This window comes from Cynocephalus volans, chromosome 10 (assembly GCF_027409185.1).
Source record: "Cynocephalus volans isolate mCynVol1 chromosome 10, mCynVol1.pri, whole genome shotgun sequence".
NCBI lineage: Eukaryota > Metazoa > Chordata > Mammalia > Dermoptera > Cynocephalidae > Cynocephalus > Cynocephalus volans.
Genome location: NC_084469.1, coordinates 4,943,936 through 4,961,488, shown reverse-complemented (window position 1 = coordinate 4,961,488; position 17,553 = coordinate 4,943,936). Strand labels below are relative to the sequence as shown.

At 45.0% G+C, this 17,553-nt stretch overlaps 1 protein-coding gene across 1 annotated transcript; it reads right to left on the bottom strand.

The window, feature by feature from the left end:
* Positions 1 to 6,567: 6,567 nt before the first annotated feature.
* GSDMB (gasdermin B) lies at positions 6,568 to 17,226 on the bottom strand. Its single transcript, XM_063112197.1, is given in 9 exon segments — positions 6,568 to 6,841; positions 7,306 to 7,376; positions 7,751 to 7,788; positions 7,790 to 7,889; positions 11,370 to 11,464; positions 11,466 to 11,537; positions 15,910 to 16,080; positions 16,990 to 17,199; positions 17,201 to 17,226. Coding segments are annotated over 9 exon segments (936 nt in total). The 3' UTR covers positions 6,568 to 6,688.
* Positions 17,227 to 17,553: the final 327 nt, after the last annotated feature.

Genomic DNA, 17,553 nt, shown 5'->3' with positions numbered 1-17,553 from the left:
TCTTGCCTTTCGTCACTACTCTTCAATGATATTTCTCTATCGGACGTCCATTTATGCATGGGGATCTATTTCTGAGATCTCTCTTTCATTCTGTTTTTCTATTTGTCTATCCCTGCCCTGATGTCACACTAAAATATTATAGCTTTTATAATCAGGCTTGAATCTCGTAGAACAAGTCTTTCCACCTTGTTCTTCAAGAGTATCATGGCTATTTTGCCCCTTTGCATTTTATACTCAGCTTATTAAATTACACACACACACACACACACACACACACACACACACACACACACACACACACACTCATACACCTGTTGAGATTTTGATTGGGATTGCACTGAATCCATAAATTAATCTGAGAAGAAATGACATTTTTACAATATTATGTCCTCTAATCCTTCAATATAATATCTCTTCTTTTAAGTCTTTTCTAAGATCTCTCAATAAGATTTTATAACTATTTGTTAAAGCTCTTTAAAACTTTTTGTTAGATATTTCTTAGCTATTTCATATTTTTGGTGCTGTTACAACTGGTATTTTTTTTTTATTTCATTTTGTGTCTGTTGCTGATATATGTAGGAATACGATTGGTCCATATGTATTGATTTTAGCAACTTGCTAAATTATCTTGTTAATTTTCATAATTTATCTCTAAATCTTCTGGATTTTCAATGTATACATTAGATCATCTGCAATTAAAGCAATTATAAAATAATTCTTACATATTTTGTTTCTTTTCATTGCTTTACTGCACTTGCTAGATCTTCTGTATAATATCAGACAGATAGGGACAGTGATAGTAGACATCCTTGTCTTCTCATCTTGGAGAGAAACTTACAGCATTTCACAAATAAAAATTGGTAGTGTGGTAAATCACATTAATTTTTCAATGTTAAACCAACCTTGAAATCCCAGATAAATCTAACTTGTATTATCCTTCCTTTATTGCTTGATTTGGTTTACTGCTTTTTTTCCTATTTTTTCATCATCAAATTTTTTTTTAAATCTTCTAATTTAGATTAGGATTTCTCCTTTGACTCATGAGTTACTTAAAAGTATGTACCTTACTTCCTAACATATTCTAGTAATGCTTTTGTTATTGACTTATAGCCTAATTTTATTGTGGTTATAGAAGATACTGTGTATGATTTCAAACCTTTGGAATATGTTAAAACTTACTTTATGGCCCAACATATGGACAATGTTTATAAATGTTCCTGGTGTATATTCTACAGTTGTTGGGAACAGATTTCTAAATATGTCCATTAGGTTATTGCTAATCATGTTCAAATCATCTATATTATTACTGACATTTTTAGATGCTTATTCTATCAAGTACTGAGAGAAGTGTGTTAAGATCTTCACTATGATTGTGTATTTGACTGTATCTCCTGTGTTCTGTCAATGTTTGCTTTATATATTTTGAGGCTATATTATTATGTGCATAATAATTTTGTTATATCTTCCTTGTGGATTGAAACTTGTATTTTTGTGATGTGATTACTAGTAATGCTTTATCCCTTAAAGTTTATTTTGCTTAATGTTAATATTGCTACACCAGTTTCCTTTTGCTTAGTATTTGCATATCCAGCATTTTCCATCTTTTTATTTTTAACATATTATATCCTTATGTTTTATATATGTCTCATAAACAGCAAATAGATAAATTTATCCAGTCTGACAATATTTGCATTTTACTGGTTCATTTTAGTCCATGTACATTTAATGTAATTTCTAATACATTTGAGTTCATTCCACTATTTTCTTTTGTACTTTCTATTTGTTTCCCCTGTTCTAGGTTTCTCTTTTTCTCCTTTCTTGCATTTCCCTTTCATACAAAATTATTGGTAATTTTTTTATCATTCTATTTTTCCCTCCACTAGTTTGTTCCTCTTCTTTTAGTGATTACCTTAAAAACTCATGGCATGCATACTAAATTATCAAAGTCTAAAATAAAGCAATATCTTTTCCCTCTTACCAGATAAAACATAACCCTTAAAACACTTTAAATGCATTATATTATGTTATTGTAGTCATGTATTTAACCCTACAAGATACTATTAATATTTTTTTGTATACAATTACTGTTCTTGTAGATTTAACCCTGTATTTACCACTTCGTGTTATTATTGTTCTTCATTACTTCTTGCATCTCCAACTTCTACTTGGGATCTCTTTCCTTTTGCCTGAATTTCCTTTGGTAAGAATCTACTGGTGCAGAACTCTTTCAATTTTTGTTTTTCTAAAAATAACTTTACTTTCATTCTTAAAAGATAGTTTAGCTAAGTATAAAATTTTAGATTGGCAGTTATTTTCTTTCAACACACAAAGTTATAATTTTATCACCAAATGGCTTCCCTTAAAGTCAGTTTTCAGCCTAACTATAACTTGAAGATAAACTGTCTTTTTCTCTGGCTGCTTTTAAATTTTTTCTTTGTCATTGTTCTGCAGTTTTATTATGATTTGTCTAGATGTGGATGTCTTTTTACATATCCTGCCTGGGATTCATGGGGCTTCCTACATCTGTGGCTTGCTATTTTTTTTAGGAAATTTTTTATTATTTTAATTTATCAATATACAATGTAGTTGATTTTTATGTACCTTTACCAGTTCCTCCTTTTCCTCCCTTGTGGCTTGCTATCTTTAATTAGCTCTGAAAAATTCTCAACCATTCTTTCTTCAAATATTGCCTCTACCTTAATATCACTCCTTTCTTTCGAAACACTGATTGAAAATATTTTAGACCTTGTCACATTATGCTGCATCTCTCTTGAATTCATTCCATAGCTACTGTCTTTTTGTCTCTCCCTACTACATTTTGAGTTTTGTTTTGTTTTGTTTCAAAAGATGACCGATAAGGGGATCTTAACCCTCGACTTCATGTTGTCAGCACCACAACTCTTCCAAGTGAGCTAACCGACCATCCCTATATAGGGATCCGAACCCGTGGCCTTGGTGTTATCAGCACCACAATCTCCCAAGTGAGTCACGGGCTGGCCCTTGAGCTATTTTTTCTGATTTCTATTTCACTCTCTCCTCAGCTATGTAATTTCTGAAAAATTATTTCTTTTTCAAATCTTATAGGTCACTTTTTATAGTTTTCTGCTTGCAATTCATATTTTCAAGCTCATTTTAAAATTTCTTTAAAACACAATAAACACATTTTTATAATCTACTCTAATAATTCCAATATTTGATGTTTTCATATGTCTCTTTCTACTGCTTATTGTTTCTGCTCATTCTTGCTCATGGCATTTTTTCCTTGCTGCTTTTGATTTTTTTAGTGGGAATTACTCATTATTCTTAAAAAATTATTTGTGGGTATATTAGTCCATCACTGTTGCTTATAACAATATACCTGAAACTGGATAATTTATAAAGAAGTAACTTTGGGGGGCTGGCCAGTTAGCTCAGTTGGTTAGAACATGGTGTTATAACACAAGGTCAAGGGTTCAGATATCACCATAAAAAAAACTTATTCTTTACAGTTTTGGAGACCGGGAAGTCCAAAGTCCAAGGAATACACCTGGTGAGGGCCTTGTTGGTGAGTGGTGACTCTTCACAGCAACAAAGGGTATCACATGGCAAATGCCTTGAGCAAGAGAGCTAACCTGCTCACCTGCTCTCCTTATAAAGCCGTTAGGACCACATCCATTACCACCCATCAACTTATTACTCCATGAATGGATCAGTTGATTCACTGGAGCATGGTCCTCACAATCTAATCACTTGTTAAAGGCTGCACATTTAAATTACCATAATAAGATTTCCCACCTCCAACACCCTCAACTTACAGTGGGGATTAATACTTGAACCTTTGGGGGACACAGTTCAACCCATAGCAGTGGGAATGAAGATGACTTCCTTCAGAGATGTTTTGTGTTTGATTCTGGCAGGTATCTGGGGGTACAATCAATCCAAGACCCCCACAAACCAAGTTCACAATTTGAGATTCCCTGAAACACTCAGATGATAAAAATGCAGGCTAAGTTCTGTGAAAAGACTGGTGTATGGCCAAAATTTTTCAGAAACATTCTTTTTTTCCTTTCCTTTTACTAACCTGTTCTTTAGTCTGTACCAAGAGAGGCTTTCCTGCAATCCCCTGGGGGTGGGGTAAAAGCTATGGGTTTACTGCTGATTCACTTAATCATTACAACATAGCCCTTTGAAATTACAGCCTAATATGAGGAAGGTCTCCTTTTACTGGACTTCCCACCTTGGACAGGCCCTTGGCCTTGGCTTCTGGAACCATCTATCCACAAGGATGGGCAAACCAAACCCAGTTTACCTGGACTGGCAAATATCAATTCCCCCTCATCTGGGGGAAAATTACTTTAGTATTCTGATACTTCACTTACGTCTCTGGGTCTCTGGAAAGCAAACAGGAGGTCACAGTGTATCTATACCTTCTATTTTATATTTGAGAAATGTTTGAAATGCTTTATAACAAGTATACATTTAACTTTTAATTACATTTTCTTTAAAAATAAACTAAAAGGCTTATACAAAAGTAGCAGTCTCCTCCATACCCCTCTTCACGCCTCAGTCCCATACCTCCCAGCTTCCACTTCTGTAATTGCTTTCTAGCCTCCAAAGATGTGTTAAAATCTCATATCTGCTGCTACATTCTTTTTATTCTCATGCTTTTCTATTGCTTTACTGTCATTTAGTGAGATAGGAAGAAGAAATTAATATGATCAATCTGCTTTTTTTTTACAGTATTTTTTTTTTCAATGTAATTGACTTTAAGAGAACGTGCAAAGAAATGAACAACTATTTGAGACCTTAAAAATCATAAATATATGATTTGGTATTCATACATGTATAGTAGACCTTTGTAAATGTTTAGTTGTGTTCACATGTGTTTTTAAAAATTTTATTAATATATATTTTTTTACATTCTATGATGTTGTAGAGCAGTTAGGAGGGAGGAGAGAGGAAAGGGGAAGGAAATGGGATGGAAGGAGGAGGAAGGATGGGCGGGATTGAAGCCTGTGGCACCCCCCACATTCCCACAGGGGAGACAGGTGGGCTTCCGGTGGTGGCTTGGTTATTGCTGGTTATTGCCGGGTGGGGTGCAGATGTCAAGGGGGTGTGGCAATAGCCCTTGCCCCCCCACCACCACAGCTCAGGAACCGGGGGCTCTTCTTGCTGTGGCTTGTTCGTCATTATTGGGCTGGTTGAGCATTGGGGGGGCGTGGTTAAGACCCTTGGCCCCCAGCAGCCCTGCTCCGGAGAGCCCAGGGAGCCTCCTACAGTGGCTTGGTGGTCACACTGGGCTGGTTGCTCTTGTGGGGGGGGTGTGGGCAAGGCCTTCGGCCCCCCTCTGCCGTGGCTTGGGAGAGTCCAGGGCTTTTCCTGCAGCAGCTTGGTGGTTGTCCCTGGGATGGTTGCACTTGTCAGGGGGTGTGGCTGAGGCCCGAGGCCCCCACCCTCGGGACTGGTTGCTGGTGTTGAGGGCATTGGTAGGCCCCCAGCCCTCCACCCTTCCTGGCTTGGTAGCCCAGGGGACTTCCGGTCCTTCTGTCATAGGCATTCTTTACTAGTTAACATCAAACTTTGTCCTTGGTTGTGGGTACTTTGTTTTTTCTTTCAGTTCTGTGTTGGATTATTTGCTGTTCCCACCATTTCAACTCTGCACTGGAACTAATTTGTTGTCCTTTCCTCACTTCTAAAATGAGGGAACTTCCTGTGGGGACCAGTACTTGAGCTCTGTGGTTGGGCTAAATTGCTGCTTTGCTGCTGATTCCCTAGGGAAGGCTTTTTGTGCAGCTCAGGTTTTAATGGTTGACTTTATAGGTACTTCTGGATCTGGTGAAATTTGGTGCACCTGGGTTGTATAGAAACATTGGTCTGGGCCTGAGTCTTTTCATCAAACTGCACCCATTGCAATTTTATATTCCTGACCAGTCTTCTCTGAGTGGTCTTATGCTGACTGGGGGGCAGATCAGCTGTCCATGCTGTGCCCCAGTGTTCCCTTGGTGGGCCCGTCTCCCTCACTGCCCGTGTTCCAAACACTTCCCATGGGATGGGCTGTGCTCTGGTCCCTTGCGATGACTCACCAGCCTCTGAGTGGTTCCTTTTTTTCAGTTGTTGTGGCTCCTTGATCCTATGTGAGCCCACGGGAACCCTGTTGGTGGAACTGCTGGCCTGGGGGCCACCAAGCCCTTCTTCTCCCCTACTGCCTCCAAGCAACTCCATCCAGAGGGCACAGCTACAGCTTTTGCCAGCTCCTTCTCCAAGCATTCAGCAGCTCCAGCCTTAAAGCCACTGTGGCTCGAAATTGTCGGAGCAGTTTTTTCTTTTTCTTATTGTGGCTTCTCCCACCTTCATGCCCTCCGTAGATCTCTCCTCCTCTTCCCTTGAGCTCTAGTGACCCCAGCTTGACTGTCGTTGCTTTTTAATAGCTGTAAATTGATTTGTGGGAAAGAGTGACCTGGGGACAGTCTATTCTGCCATTTTGACTGGAACCTCTGGAATCTGCCACTTTTAATGAGAAGTCATGCATAAAATCCATGCTGATTTTGGACATTAACATGTAGTGAATAGGACCTATCAAAGGATGATCAGCCACTTGTTTTAAAGAGGTCCTCTTAGTGACAGGTGACTGTGGTGGTGTTGGCAGTGAAGATGGACTGGGGAGGGGAGACTCCAGAGGCTTGTGAGAACAGTTAAAGTGCTTTTGTAGTTAGGAAGAGACAGGAGTAGGCTCCTCACCTAGCTGCAGCAAGATGGTGACAGCAACATAGAAGGCATAGAGCATTCATGCCTCAGGGTCACAGTCCATGTCATAGGGATTGCTGGCTTACGTACCCCAATTCTGCTCAAGGATAGACTCTACCTGGAAGGAATATCACCAGAATGTAAAAGCTGGAAACATATACCAGAATTGGCAAAAACTTGGCCACACTGCTTAATCCTGAGCCAATGGGCAGATGTAGTAATCTATCATGGCACCCTTTCCTGCAGAGCCTGGAGAGCCTCATACTCTGTCAACATAGTGGCAGGCACTGCTAATCAATTAGTGTTGGCACTCAAGATGGTACCAGCTACCATCCTGGGACTAACCATTTTCCACCCCTCTCTTGCCCATAGACAAGCAACAGAGCCTAAAGATCCCATCCCAAATTCTCCTGGCAATTGTGTGTCTAGGGAATTACCACAAACCAGCCACATGTAGCTGGGAATGTCGCTGGCAGAGACTTATGGAATAAGAAGGGACTGTACGCTGGGACTTCTGGGTCCCTTGAGAACATAGGCATTCACTTCCACCATGACCCTGGCCTTCAGCCCAGGCTGTCTCACCTAGTCCTTCAACAGGGGCAGGGTCCCCTTCTCCAGGGCCTCAGCCACAAGCTGCTGCTCCTCAGACAGATCTAGGGGCAAAAAAAAAAGAGGGTGACTGACAGAAAGGAGAGACACATGGTGGGACAGGGCGTTAGTGGCTGATCAGGCCCAGAACACGCATCAGAAGGAGGTTTCAGAGAGCCTCTGGGAGTGCTAGTTGGGAGTTATTTCAAATGGACTCCTGCTTCCCTCTTTGCCTGCAGGAGATCATAGACTATACCAAGGAAGAACAAGAGGCAGCTCATCAATGCCTGGCCTGGGGAAGGTGGCTAGTCCCTGAAATGTAAGTGTACACAAAGTATAAAGAGCAGTGTGCACCCCACTTCTCCCAAGATTTGATTTCCCAAAGTCCTCTCTGCTCAGCATTTCCTCTACCCCAGCATAGAACCAGATCCTTCCTCACTTATCAGGGCATCCAGGAGGTCCAGAATGGCTTCTGTGCATGTCTGCCAAGATCCCAGCAGCATTAACAAGGCTGCTTAGGAGAGGACCTGCTGGGTCCTCCGTCTGCAGCTTACTAGAGATCAGGACCTTGGACACCTGGGTCCAGGAGCTAGAGGAGATGAGCTCCAGTTCCACTGTAGCAGATCATCCTCATTATGCCAGCTGCCCTCCCCACTGACATCTCTCTCTCTCTCTCCCTCCCCCAGTTCTTTCTCGGGGTCCCTTACTCTGCTCTAGATCCTACAGTTGCCCATCCTTGATGAAGACACTTAATGAGGAAGATTAGCACATCTTTTTCTCCTAAGTCAGATCATGGAGGACTCTCACTACATCCTGCACCTTCTCGCCTTCATGTTTCTGGAGTCCTCCAAACTCAAGGACTTTCCTGTAGAGGCAGCACTTAAGAATCTGGCCCACCAGCCCAACAGGCTTCATTCCTAAGGCCCCTGGAAACCCTATTACTTGTCTATATTTCATCTGGAGACGTCCTCTCTGTGTCTTCCTTTCTTCCAATCTTTTCCTGTTAAAATGGAGCATCCTTCTTCCCAGACACACACCATCATTGCCTCCTGCTGACTCCACTTCCATCTTCTCAGCTCACCCCAGTCTAGTCCCAACCTCAAATTCTTCTCCACCTCCAGGAAAAAAACAAAACTTGGTTATTTAGTCCTTATCATTCAAAGTGTAGTCCTCAGGCCACACTAGTAGTAATAGGATTTAGAGGAGTTTAAAGCAGTGGTTGTCAACCTTGACTGTGCATAAGAATCACCTCGGTAGTCATTACAAATCCTGATGCCCAGGCCATACCCCAGACCAATTAAGTCAGAATATCTGGAGGCAGGACTCAGATGTCACTAGTTTTAAAGTTCCCCCAGGTGATTTCAATGTACAACCCATGGAACCACTGTGTTTAAAGGAGACAAATGCAACCTCCAGACTAAAGTTGAAACCTGCTGGTCACTGCCCCCCACCCCATACTCATGCATCTGATTCCCCCTGAGCGGCAGTGTTGAGCCAGGTGGGCGAAAGGGTGGGTGAGTGCAGCTACTCTGAACATACCTGGTGTATCATCCTTACCTAAACAGGATGAACCACCATACTTCTCTGCAGAGAGGAAGAATAATTTCAGAGAGTCCAGGTCACCTCCAGCCCCCTGTAGACATTCTCTTCCACTGATGGAAGTTTTCATTCCTGGACTCTGAGCCCTCACTGCTCATTCCAGGGAGCCTGCATCCTCATCATTGTGTGTAAATGGGAAAACACTGTATTTGCAGACCCCTTCTCACATTCTTGGAGATAGAGGGCCATAGGATTATGCCTAGATGATTGAAGAAGAAACCAAGACCCAGAGAGGGTGCAACATGTCACCCAGCAAATTTGGGTCAGACCTCTCTCTATCCTTTCCCGAGGCCTCTTAGGCAGTACAACCCTGCTGGGATCCAGGGGGAAAAAAAATTCCAGAGGAAGCTATTTTTATAATCACAGGGACCTTCTAGTATAACATTGTATTAGTCCGTTTCTGTTGCTTATAACAAAATACTCAGAACTGGGTATTTTACAAAGAAAACAAAATTTATTGCTTACAGTTTCTGAGGCTGGGAGGTCCAAAATCCAAGGAACACGTCTGGTGGTGGCGACAGTGACCCAGGGGTCTCACATTGCTAGATGGTGGAAGGAGAGAGAGAGACTAACCTCATTCACTCTCCTTTTAAAGCCCTCCAAACCACACCCATGACCACCATTTTTAATAAATCCACTAAAGCAAGGTCCTACAATCTAATCACTTCTTCAAGGCCCCATCTTTCAATTACCATAATAGGATTTCCCACTCTCAACAGTTACAGTGGGGATTAAGCCTCAATGAGGTTGAGGAGGCATCCAATGTACAGCAAACCCCTTCATTTTAAAGTCAGGAAAACCATAACTTGGGAGGCTATAGAGCTAGTGAGTGGTACTACACCCTAAGACTGACTGACTCAGTCCAGTACTCTTTTCACAGCCAGTGCTGTCGTGTAAGAACTCACCAGGTAATCCAATTGGTGCTTCCTAGGCCGGTAAGCCTTCAGTGAGATCTGTGAGCCCAGGATCCAGCAGACTGTCCAACACAAAGCAAGTCAACATTGTCCTGGGAGCAGCCTGGAAACCTTAGGCCAACATTCAATCCAGACTGCTTCTCCGACATGTAGATTTTCCTCCTGTCCTTACCACAGCTCGCACCTCTAGGTGTATCCTACTGTATTCTCAGTCCTAACAACTATATAATTGCCAGTGCTGTCCTCTTTTTAAAAATAGTATCCTTGACCATTCTGAAATGATGAACGGGAAGTCCAGCAGTTCACTCAGCTTCTAGAAAGGACTTTGTTTTGCCCCAGAAACAAATACCTAAACCAGCACTGAAGAAAGAGAAAGAGAGAGAGAGAGAGAGAGAGAGATCTGTAAATTCCCTCTTTCCAATCCCTTGTAATACAATACGATGTAATACAATACAATAAAAATGGTGTCATGGTGAAGCAAATCCTAGGTCAGCTGGTTCCTGGTCCCCAGGTCAGAGCATGGAACCTAAGTTCTGCCTCCCAGTCCTGAACCTTCCCTCTTTCCTGAACCCTCCCCCCACCTCAGAGTTCACCAGCCACCCACTCCAGGCTGACACAGAGCCTGGCTGAATCCACTCCCACCCCACTGTTGCATTTAGGGCCATCCCATCCTGCTCCCAGCAGGTCTTGCTTACTCATCTTCTCCTTGTTGCAGGGGCGATGAGCTGCTTTATTCGATAGCCAAGGACTCACTTGGGGGAAATGGTCACTTCCCTTTGGTGCTCACAGTGATGAATCCTCAGGTGCTTTACCTAGGGTTATCTTGCCTGATCTCTCAAACCTGTGAGGTAGACATTTTTATCTCAATTTTGCATATGAGAGAACTAAGGCTCTGAGAGGGAAAGTAGGTGAGCCTGTCTCACAGCTAAAAACAGTGGCGGAGCTGAAATTTGAACCCAAGTCTGACACCAAAACTCATGCTGTTTCCACTATTCATTCAACAAATGTTTGTCAAGGACCTGCTTTGTTACAGGCACTGTGGCTCCTGCCCTCCTGCCTCCTAGAAAGGGAGGCAGACAATGAGCAAACAAAAAAAACACCGGTGTAATTATAAACCGTTGGAAGTGCTATGGTGGCAAGCCAATTAGCTCAGTTGGTTAGAGCACAACCTTATAACACTAAGGTCATGTGTTCAGATCCCTGTACCAGCCAGTCGCAAAAAAGAAAATGAAAAGAGGGCTGGCTGGTTAGCTCACTTGGTTAGAGTGCAGTGCTGATAACACCAAGGTCAAGGGTTGGGGTTCCCTTACTGGCCAGCCACAAAAAAAAGAAAAGAGAACATGACTAGAGAGTAATGGGGAAGGGACTTAGCAATGCCACACGTCCTTTCTTGGGGCAAGAAGGCCAAGAAGCAGCCAAGGCTGCACAAGGAAGTCTGAAGAAAGAGCCAAAGAGCGTGGAGTCGGGGCTGGCATACCTTGATCTGCAGTGGTAGGGGGCCAAGACTGGCTCTCCTGCAGTCCCTGCTTCCCAAGATTCTAATCTTGCGTTCATGGCTGAGATGGCCCTGATAGATCTGGCTCCAAAATTTATACTGCCACTCAGTTTTCAGGGTTTCCACCTTTGCTATCTCCAGAGTTTGTCACCAGATTCAGGTCTTCTTTCATTGTGTGAATTGATTGGAATGAAAGGAGTAGTTTCCTTTTCAGCTTCCTAAAGGGAGTAGAGGGGATGAGAGCTCAGGATCTCAGGGCCCCACCTCCCAGTGACATTTCTTCCTCTCCATTAGCTAGCTCCCATTTGTTAATCTCAAATTAAGTGCTTCTGAGACTGGAAAACCAAGGAATATAGCATCCCATCACAGTCAACTTTACCCACTGCAGGGTGGGGGTGGGGGTGCAAAGCAGGATTACAACTACTATGTGCCAGCACTGTGAGACACTTCACACTTTACTTAACCCTCACCACAACTCTATGATGTAGGCAGAATTACATCTATTTTTCATATGAGAAAAGCTGAGGCTTAGTGACAGGTTGTGAATGGTCCAAGATCACGCAGCTAGTAAGTGTAGAGCTGGGATTCAAATCCTGGTCTGTGTAAGTCCAAAGTGTGTGCCCTTCCCATGACACTGAGATAAGCCACTGCTAAGCCCAAGACAACCCCTTCTCTGAGAAGGGGATCCAGCTCCTTGCACTCATCTCCGGAGCCAGCTGCCTTGCCTGCCCTTGGGCTCATGAAGCATCTGATTCCATAAAGAAATGCATTTTGTGACTTAAAACAGCCTGATTTACAGCTTATGGACCTTCTGCTGTTTGCAACCAAAAGACCCTCAAGGAAGATATGCATCCCTGTCTCCAATGACCTTCCCCTACCTATCCAGTACCCCCCTCCCATACATATGCCATGCGGGCTAGGGCTCAGACCTTTCAAACCTGTTGTACAAACTGGGTCACCAGACCCTTCACATGCAGGTCCCAAGCTAGGTAACTGGGAAAGATCCCAGGAGCTGTTGGCAGAGTTTACAGGTTCATTCCAATGAGAGCTCAATCCTCAGCTTTTGCAGCAGCAGCAGTGGCCGTGGCCTCCCAGGGTGTCCCAGGGGCCCTCCTAGCAACAGCCTCCAGCAGCAGTAGCAGCCTCCCCGCAGCCTCCCCCCTGGGGGGGCATCCCAAGGGTCGGGGGCACTGTGGATTAGAGCCCCTAGTCCTTTATACTTAAGTCCAATAACCCAGGACACCTGGGTGGAGTCAGACAACCAAAGAACACCTGGGTGCACATATGCAATTACATTAGACAATAACGAAGGATCACCTGGGCACATGTGCATACTTACATGCTCAGCAAGATTCTGAACAGCTGAGGGGCCCTGACCATTCTCCTTCACTTTCCCCACAATCCACCCCTTCAGGGTCCCTTGCCATACAATCTACATGTTCAGAATCTTCCGTGATGTTCCCTCAGCAAGGATAACTGACCCTTGCATTCACGTATTACATATTTCATCCCAACAGTCCCAAAGTCTTTAGCTTGTTGCAGCATCAACTCAAAAGTCCAAAGTCTCACTTGAGACTAAAGGCAAAACTCCTTTCAGCTGTGAACCTGTAAAAAGTCAAAAAATATCTACTTCCAAGATACTGTGGGACAGACATTGGGTACACATTCCCATTGCAAAAGGGAGGAATAGACCAGGAAAGAGGAAAAACAGGCCCCAAACAAATCCAAAACCCAAACAGGGCAAACATTAAGCACACTAGGACATCTGGATCCCTAAAGCATTGGGCAGCCTCGCTCCTACAGCTCTGCCAGGTGCAGCCCATTGAGCTGCCCTGGTGCCTGTGGCTTTTCCAAGCCAGCACTGCACGTTGCCATCAGCCCCACAGCTCTGGGCTCCTGGTCGCAGTCCCACCATCCTGGCTCCCCTAAACATTTCCCCAGTGGGGGCTCTCTGTGGGGCCTCCAACCCCACTCCACTGCTCCACATTGCTCCGCAGATGACCTCTTCAGTGGCTCCATCCCTGCAGCAGGTCTCTGCCTGAGTCCCTCGGCTTTTCCGTATGTCTTCTGAAATTTGGGTGGAGGCTGCCATGACTCCACTGCTCTCGTGTTCTGCTGGCCTGCAGACTCAACACAACACAGCCGCCACCAAGGTTTTCAGCCCTATGCTCTCCGGAGCTGCTGCATGAATCACACTTGGAGATGCCTGAGGCAGGGTTGCTCCACCCAGAGCAGCTGGGATGCAGGGAGCACTTTCCCAAAGACAGCAGTGCCCCAGGTCTGTCCTCAGAAGAAACTCAGTTCTCTTAGGCCTCAGGGTCTGTGATGGGATGGGCATTCTCCCAAACTTCTGAAACACCCTCAGGGCCTTTCTCCTATTGTCTTGGCTAGTAGCATCCAGCTGCCCCATCCTGGGCTCTTGAATTGCTTGAATCAGATTGGCAAACACATGCCATTCACTCACAGCCTCCCGCAGTTCTGCAGCCTTAGTCCACACAGTTCGAACAGCTGCATTCACCCACTTCACCAAGGAGTAGCTGCCCCACCCTGTGCATATCTGTGGCTGTCCTGTAACTGCTGCCATAGAGACAGGCACGTAGTAACGGACGCTAACTTTTCCACAGTTTCATCAGGTGAAAACATACTTGAAATACTGCAGGGGCACCCATCCTTGGGGCATCTGCCCATCTGCCTGTGTCACTCTTTTTCCAGGTTTATATGGCACCTGGCGAGTCACTGGGTTTTGTGGCACCCTCCAAGCCTTCTCACGTTTAAGTGGCACCCGGTGAGCCATCTGCTTCCTCGGGTTTATACAGCACCCTGCAAGCCATCAGGTTTAGGTGGCACCCTCTGAGCATTCTTGGGTTTAAGTGGCACCCAGCAAGCCATCTGCCTTTGGACAAACATGACGTGCGTTTACTACATCTTCTCCAGAGCACATCACACCATCCACCCCTAGCCCAATGGCTCCCAGGATCTCGGGTCCCCTAAATGCAGCAGCCAGGGTCTCTCCCTGTTTCTGCCGCTTTACTTTTTCCCTAAGCCAACCAATTCGACCTGGGAAGAAGGGACATAAGTTGCCTACCAGTCCCCCCAGTCCCACAGGCTGCTTGTGCTTCACTTTCTGATGAGCAGCAGGTCATTCCAGGAGATGCACAGTCTCCCCCAACTCACCACTGGGTTTGTCATCGTCCCAGTGTCGGAAGCAGGAGTGACCTGTTGCTGTACTTCAGCCTCCAGGGCATGTACTTGCATTTCTAACCTGTCTGCTTTCTGCTGCAAATCTCGAAACTGTGCCACTTCATGGGACTTCTGGTCCATGTTGGCTCGCAGTACAGCGAGTAACAGCCAGACCCCAGTCAACAGGGAAGTGGCCACTGAGCACCACATACTCAAGGGTAGCCACATTTCCTCCCCCTCCTAAGGGGCTTTCTGCTTCTTCACATGTTTGGCATCCTACGCACAACACCAATTGCCAGGCTCTTTTATCTGCCAGGAATCCTGCAAGGACTATGCCACTTGTATGGCTAGGCAGCAGCTACACTAATTGTATTGTTAAAGCAATTTATAACTAAAGCCAAAATGTTTCATTGTTTTAGTTATACTAAGTTTCCATTTGTATTGTCAGGGCTAGGGGTGAGGGCCCACAGACCCTTTGTACAGACTGGGTCACCAGACCAGTCACATGCCAGGCTGGGTCAGAGACTCCTCACACGCAGTTCCACGCTACATAATTGGGAAAGATCCTGGGAGTCATTGGCAGATGACACAAGCTCAGCCTTCAACACTAGCAGCAGCAGCAGTAGCCTCTCAGGACATCCTGGGGGCACTGGCAGCAACAGCCTCCAGCAGCAATAGCGGCCTCCCTATGGCCCCCTGGAGGCATCACAGGAGTGGGGGGCTGCCGTGGATCAGAGCCACCTGTCCTTTATACGTAAGTCCATAACCCAGGACACCTGGGTGCACATGAGCAATTACATTAGACAATAACCAAGGAATACCTGGGCACATGTGCATATTTACATCAAATGCTTGGCAAGATTCTGAGCATGTGAGGGACTCTGACCATTTTCCTTTACTTTCCCTACAAATGGGTTCTTTGATTTTATTGTGCTTTACTTCAGCTCCCTTTTACTAAGTACCTATGGTGTGCTGGGGGTCAATTCAGAGAGGTTAGTAAAGTCAGTCCCTTGTTACAAGTTGCTCCCAGTCCAGTGGGGAGGAGGGACAAGGAAATCACTGACTTACTCACAGGCAGAGTGAAACAGCAACTCCAAATAAGTGAGCAGAGGAGAGAAGCTTCTCGAAAGCAGCAGGTTTGTTCAAGCCAGAGTAATTAATCACCATGGAGGATAGCAAGGATGTGAGTGAATTAGGGGCACCAGACGAAGGCTTCCTAGAGGCTGCTCCTGGACAAATGAGAAAGATTCTGAAGGTAGAGAAGAGGAAGATGTGCTTGAGTAAAGGAGTGGGTTGGGAGAGTAGAAAGTGAGAGACCGTGCCAGCCAAGTGCCCCAACCCCAATGCCCTTGGTGCCCAAGATGGGCTTCTCTCCCCTCCCTCCCCACTGCTGCCCTACTCCAGCCTCACCTGTTCTCAAAGGTATCCAGATATTGCTGGCATATCCATTTCTCCAATATCTTGATTTTCTATTTGTGGGACCCCTGGAAGCTGCCTGCAATGGTTATTTCTTTGGGTAATTTCACTATCAACTTTCCCTTTGAGTCCACATTGTCGAGAACTAAAAACTCAGCCTTTCACCTGGAAGGAGAAGGGTAAAGTCCACTGGAGTTGACCCAAAGATCTCTCTCTGGAAAACCCTCCCTGGAGCAGCCGCAGCCTGGGCTCCCCTCCACGATCCCTCTCCCTTCTGAGAGAGCCCTCGAGCTGCGCCTCTCCAGGAAATGCTGTTCTCACTGCACAATCCTGAGCGTGAGCCAGCTCTTCCACCTTCCTACCAAATGACCTTGGATAAGTCACTTACCCTCTTTGAATCTGTTTCCTCATCTATAAAAGGGGAATATTAATAGTACCTTCTTCCTGTGTTTGGGGAAACTGAATAAAATAATGCAGTGAAGCACCTAACAAAGTGCCTGGCACACATTCTAAGTTCTCAACAGTCATGAGCTAGTCCTATTTAACTATTTGAGAGGCTGAAATGAGACAAGGAAAAGTAAAGCTAAAGAAGTAGGAGCACCTACCAATTGGGAAATAAAAATTAAGCAGTTCTGTCTCTGTTTGTATGAACCATGCAGGTATAAAGTGAAGCAACCCTGGAAAGTCACCCTTCTGCATGGACTCTGCCCTGACTGACCAGGCAAGTCAGGTGCTGCCTGGGCTGGTGGAGGATGTGTGGGCATGCTGAAGGGGCAGGTGCCTTTCTCTCAGACATCAAGAGTGTGAACCACGCTCAGCCAGTGAGCCAACCAGCCATCCCTATTTAGGATCCAAACCTGTGGCCTTGGTGTCATCAGCACCACACTCTCCCGAGTGAGCACAGGCTAGCCCAGTGCTGTGCTTTTTCTTAAACTGAGGTGTGCAGATGTGTATGTGCAAATTCCAGTTTCTCATTGATTGGTTGACTAGGTTGATGGCAATGGGGAGTTGAGACTTGGATGGAGTAGAAATGAGAAAGGTCTCCTGGCTAGCCCTCTCTCATCCACCTCAAACTGCCTTTGGAGCCTAGAATCCAGTTCATCAAACAGCTCTTCACCCTCCTCTCTCTCCAGCATGTCCTTCAGGGTGAGGTCTGTCCTGTAGTAATGGCATCTCAAGAAACTTCTCTTCTCCTTCATCAGACAGAAGTGGAGGAATCTAACAGCAGCAGGGCTTTTGACAGCAATCATAGCCCCTCCAGCATCCATCTCTCAGACCTCAACTCATGATTTCCTCAAACACGCTGGGCATTATGCCCGGACCAGCTGAGAAAAGGAAGCCAACTTTGGTTTGGGGGAGGAGGATATTGGTCCAGGTTTTTAAATCTTCTAGCCTCAGCAGCCTGGGGTCAAAGAAGAACCCAAGGTTCCAGGATGACCAGGAGCTGGAATGGCTTGCCATTCATGTTATTTTTTCTTATTATAAGATATGGTGAAGTGTGAGGCAGCCATGACACAGTAAGAAAAAGGTAAACATCCCAGATCCCAGATTCTCCTCTACCCATCATGGAACCTCCCTGGAGGAAAGAAAGAGCAGTAATTGCCCCTAGTAGGTAAAGTGAGACCCACTTTCTACATC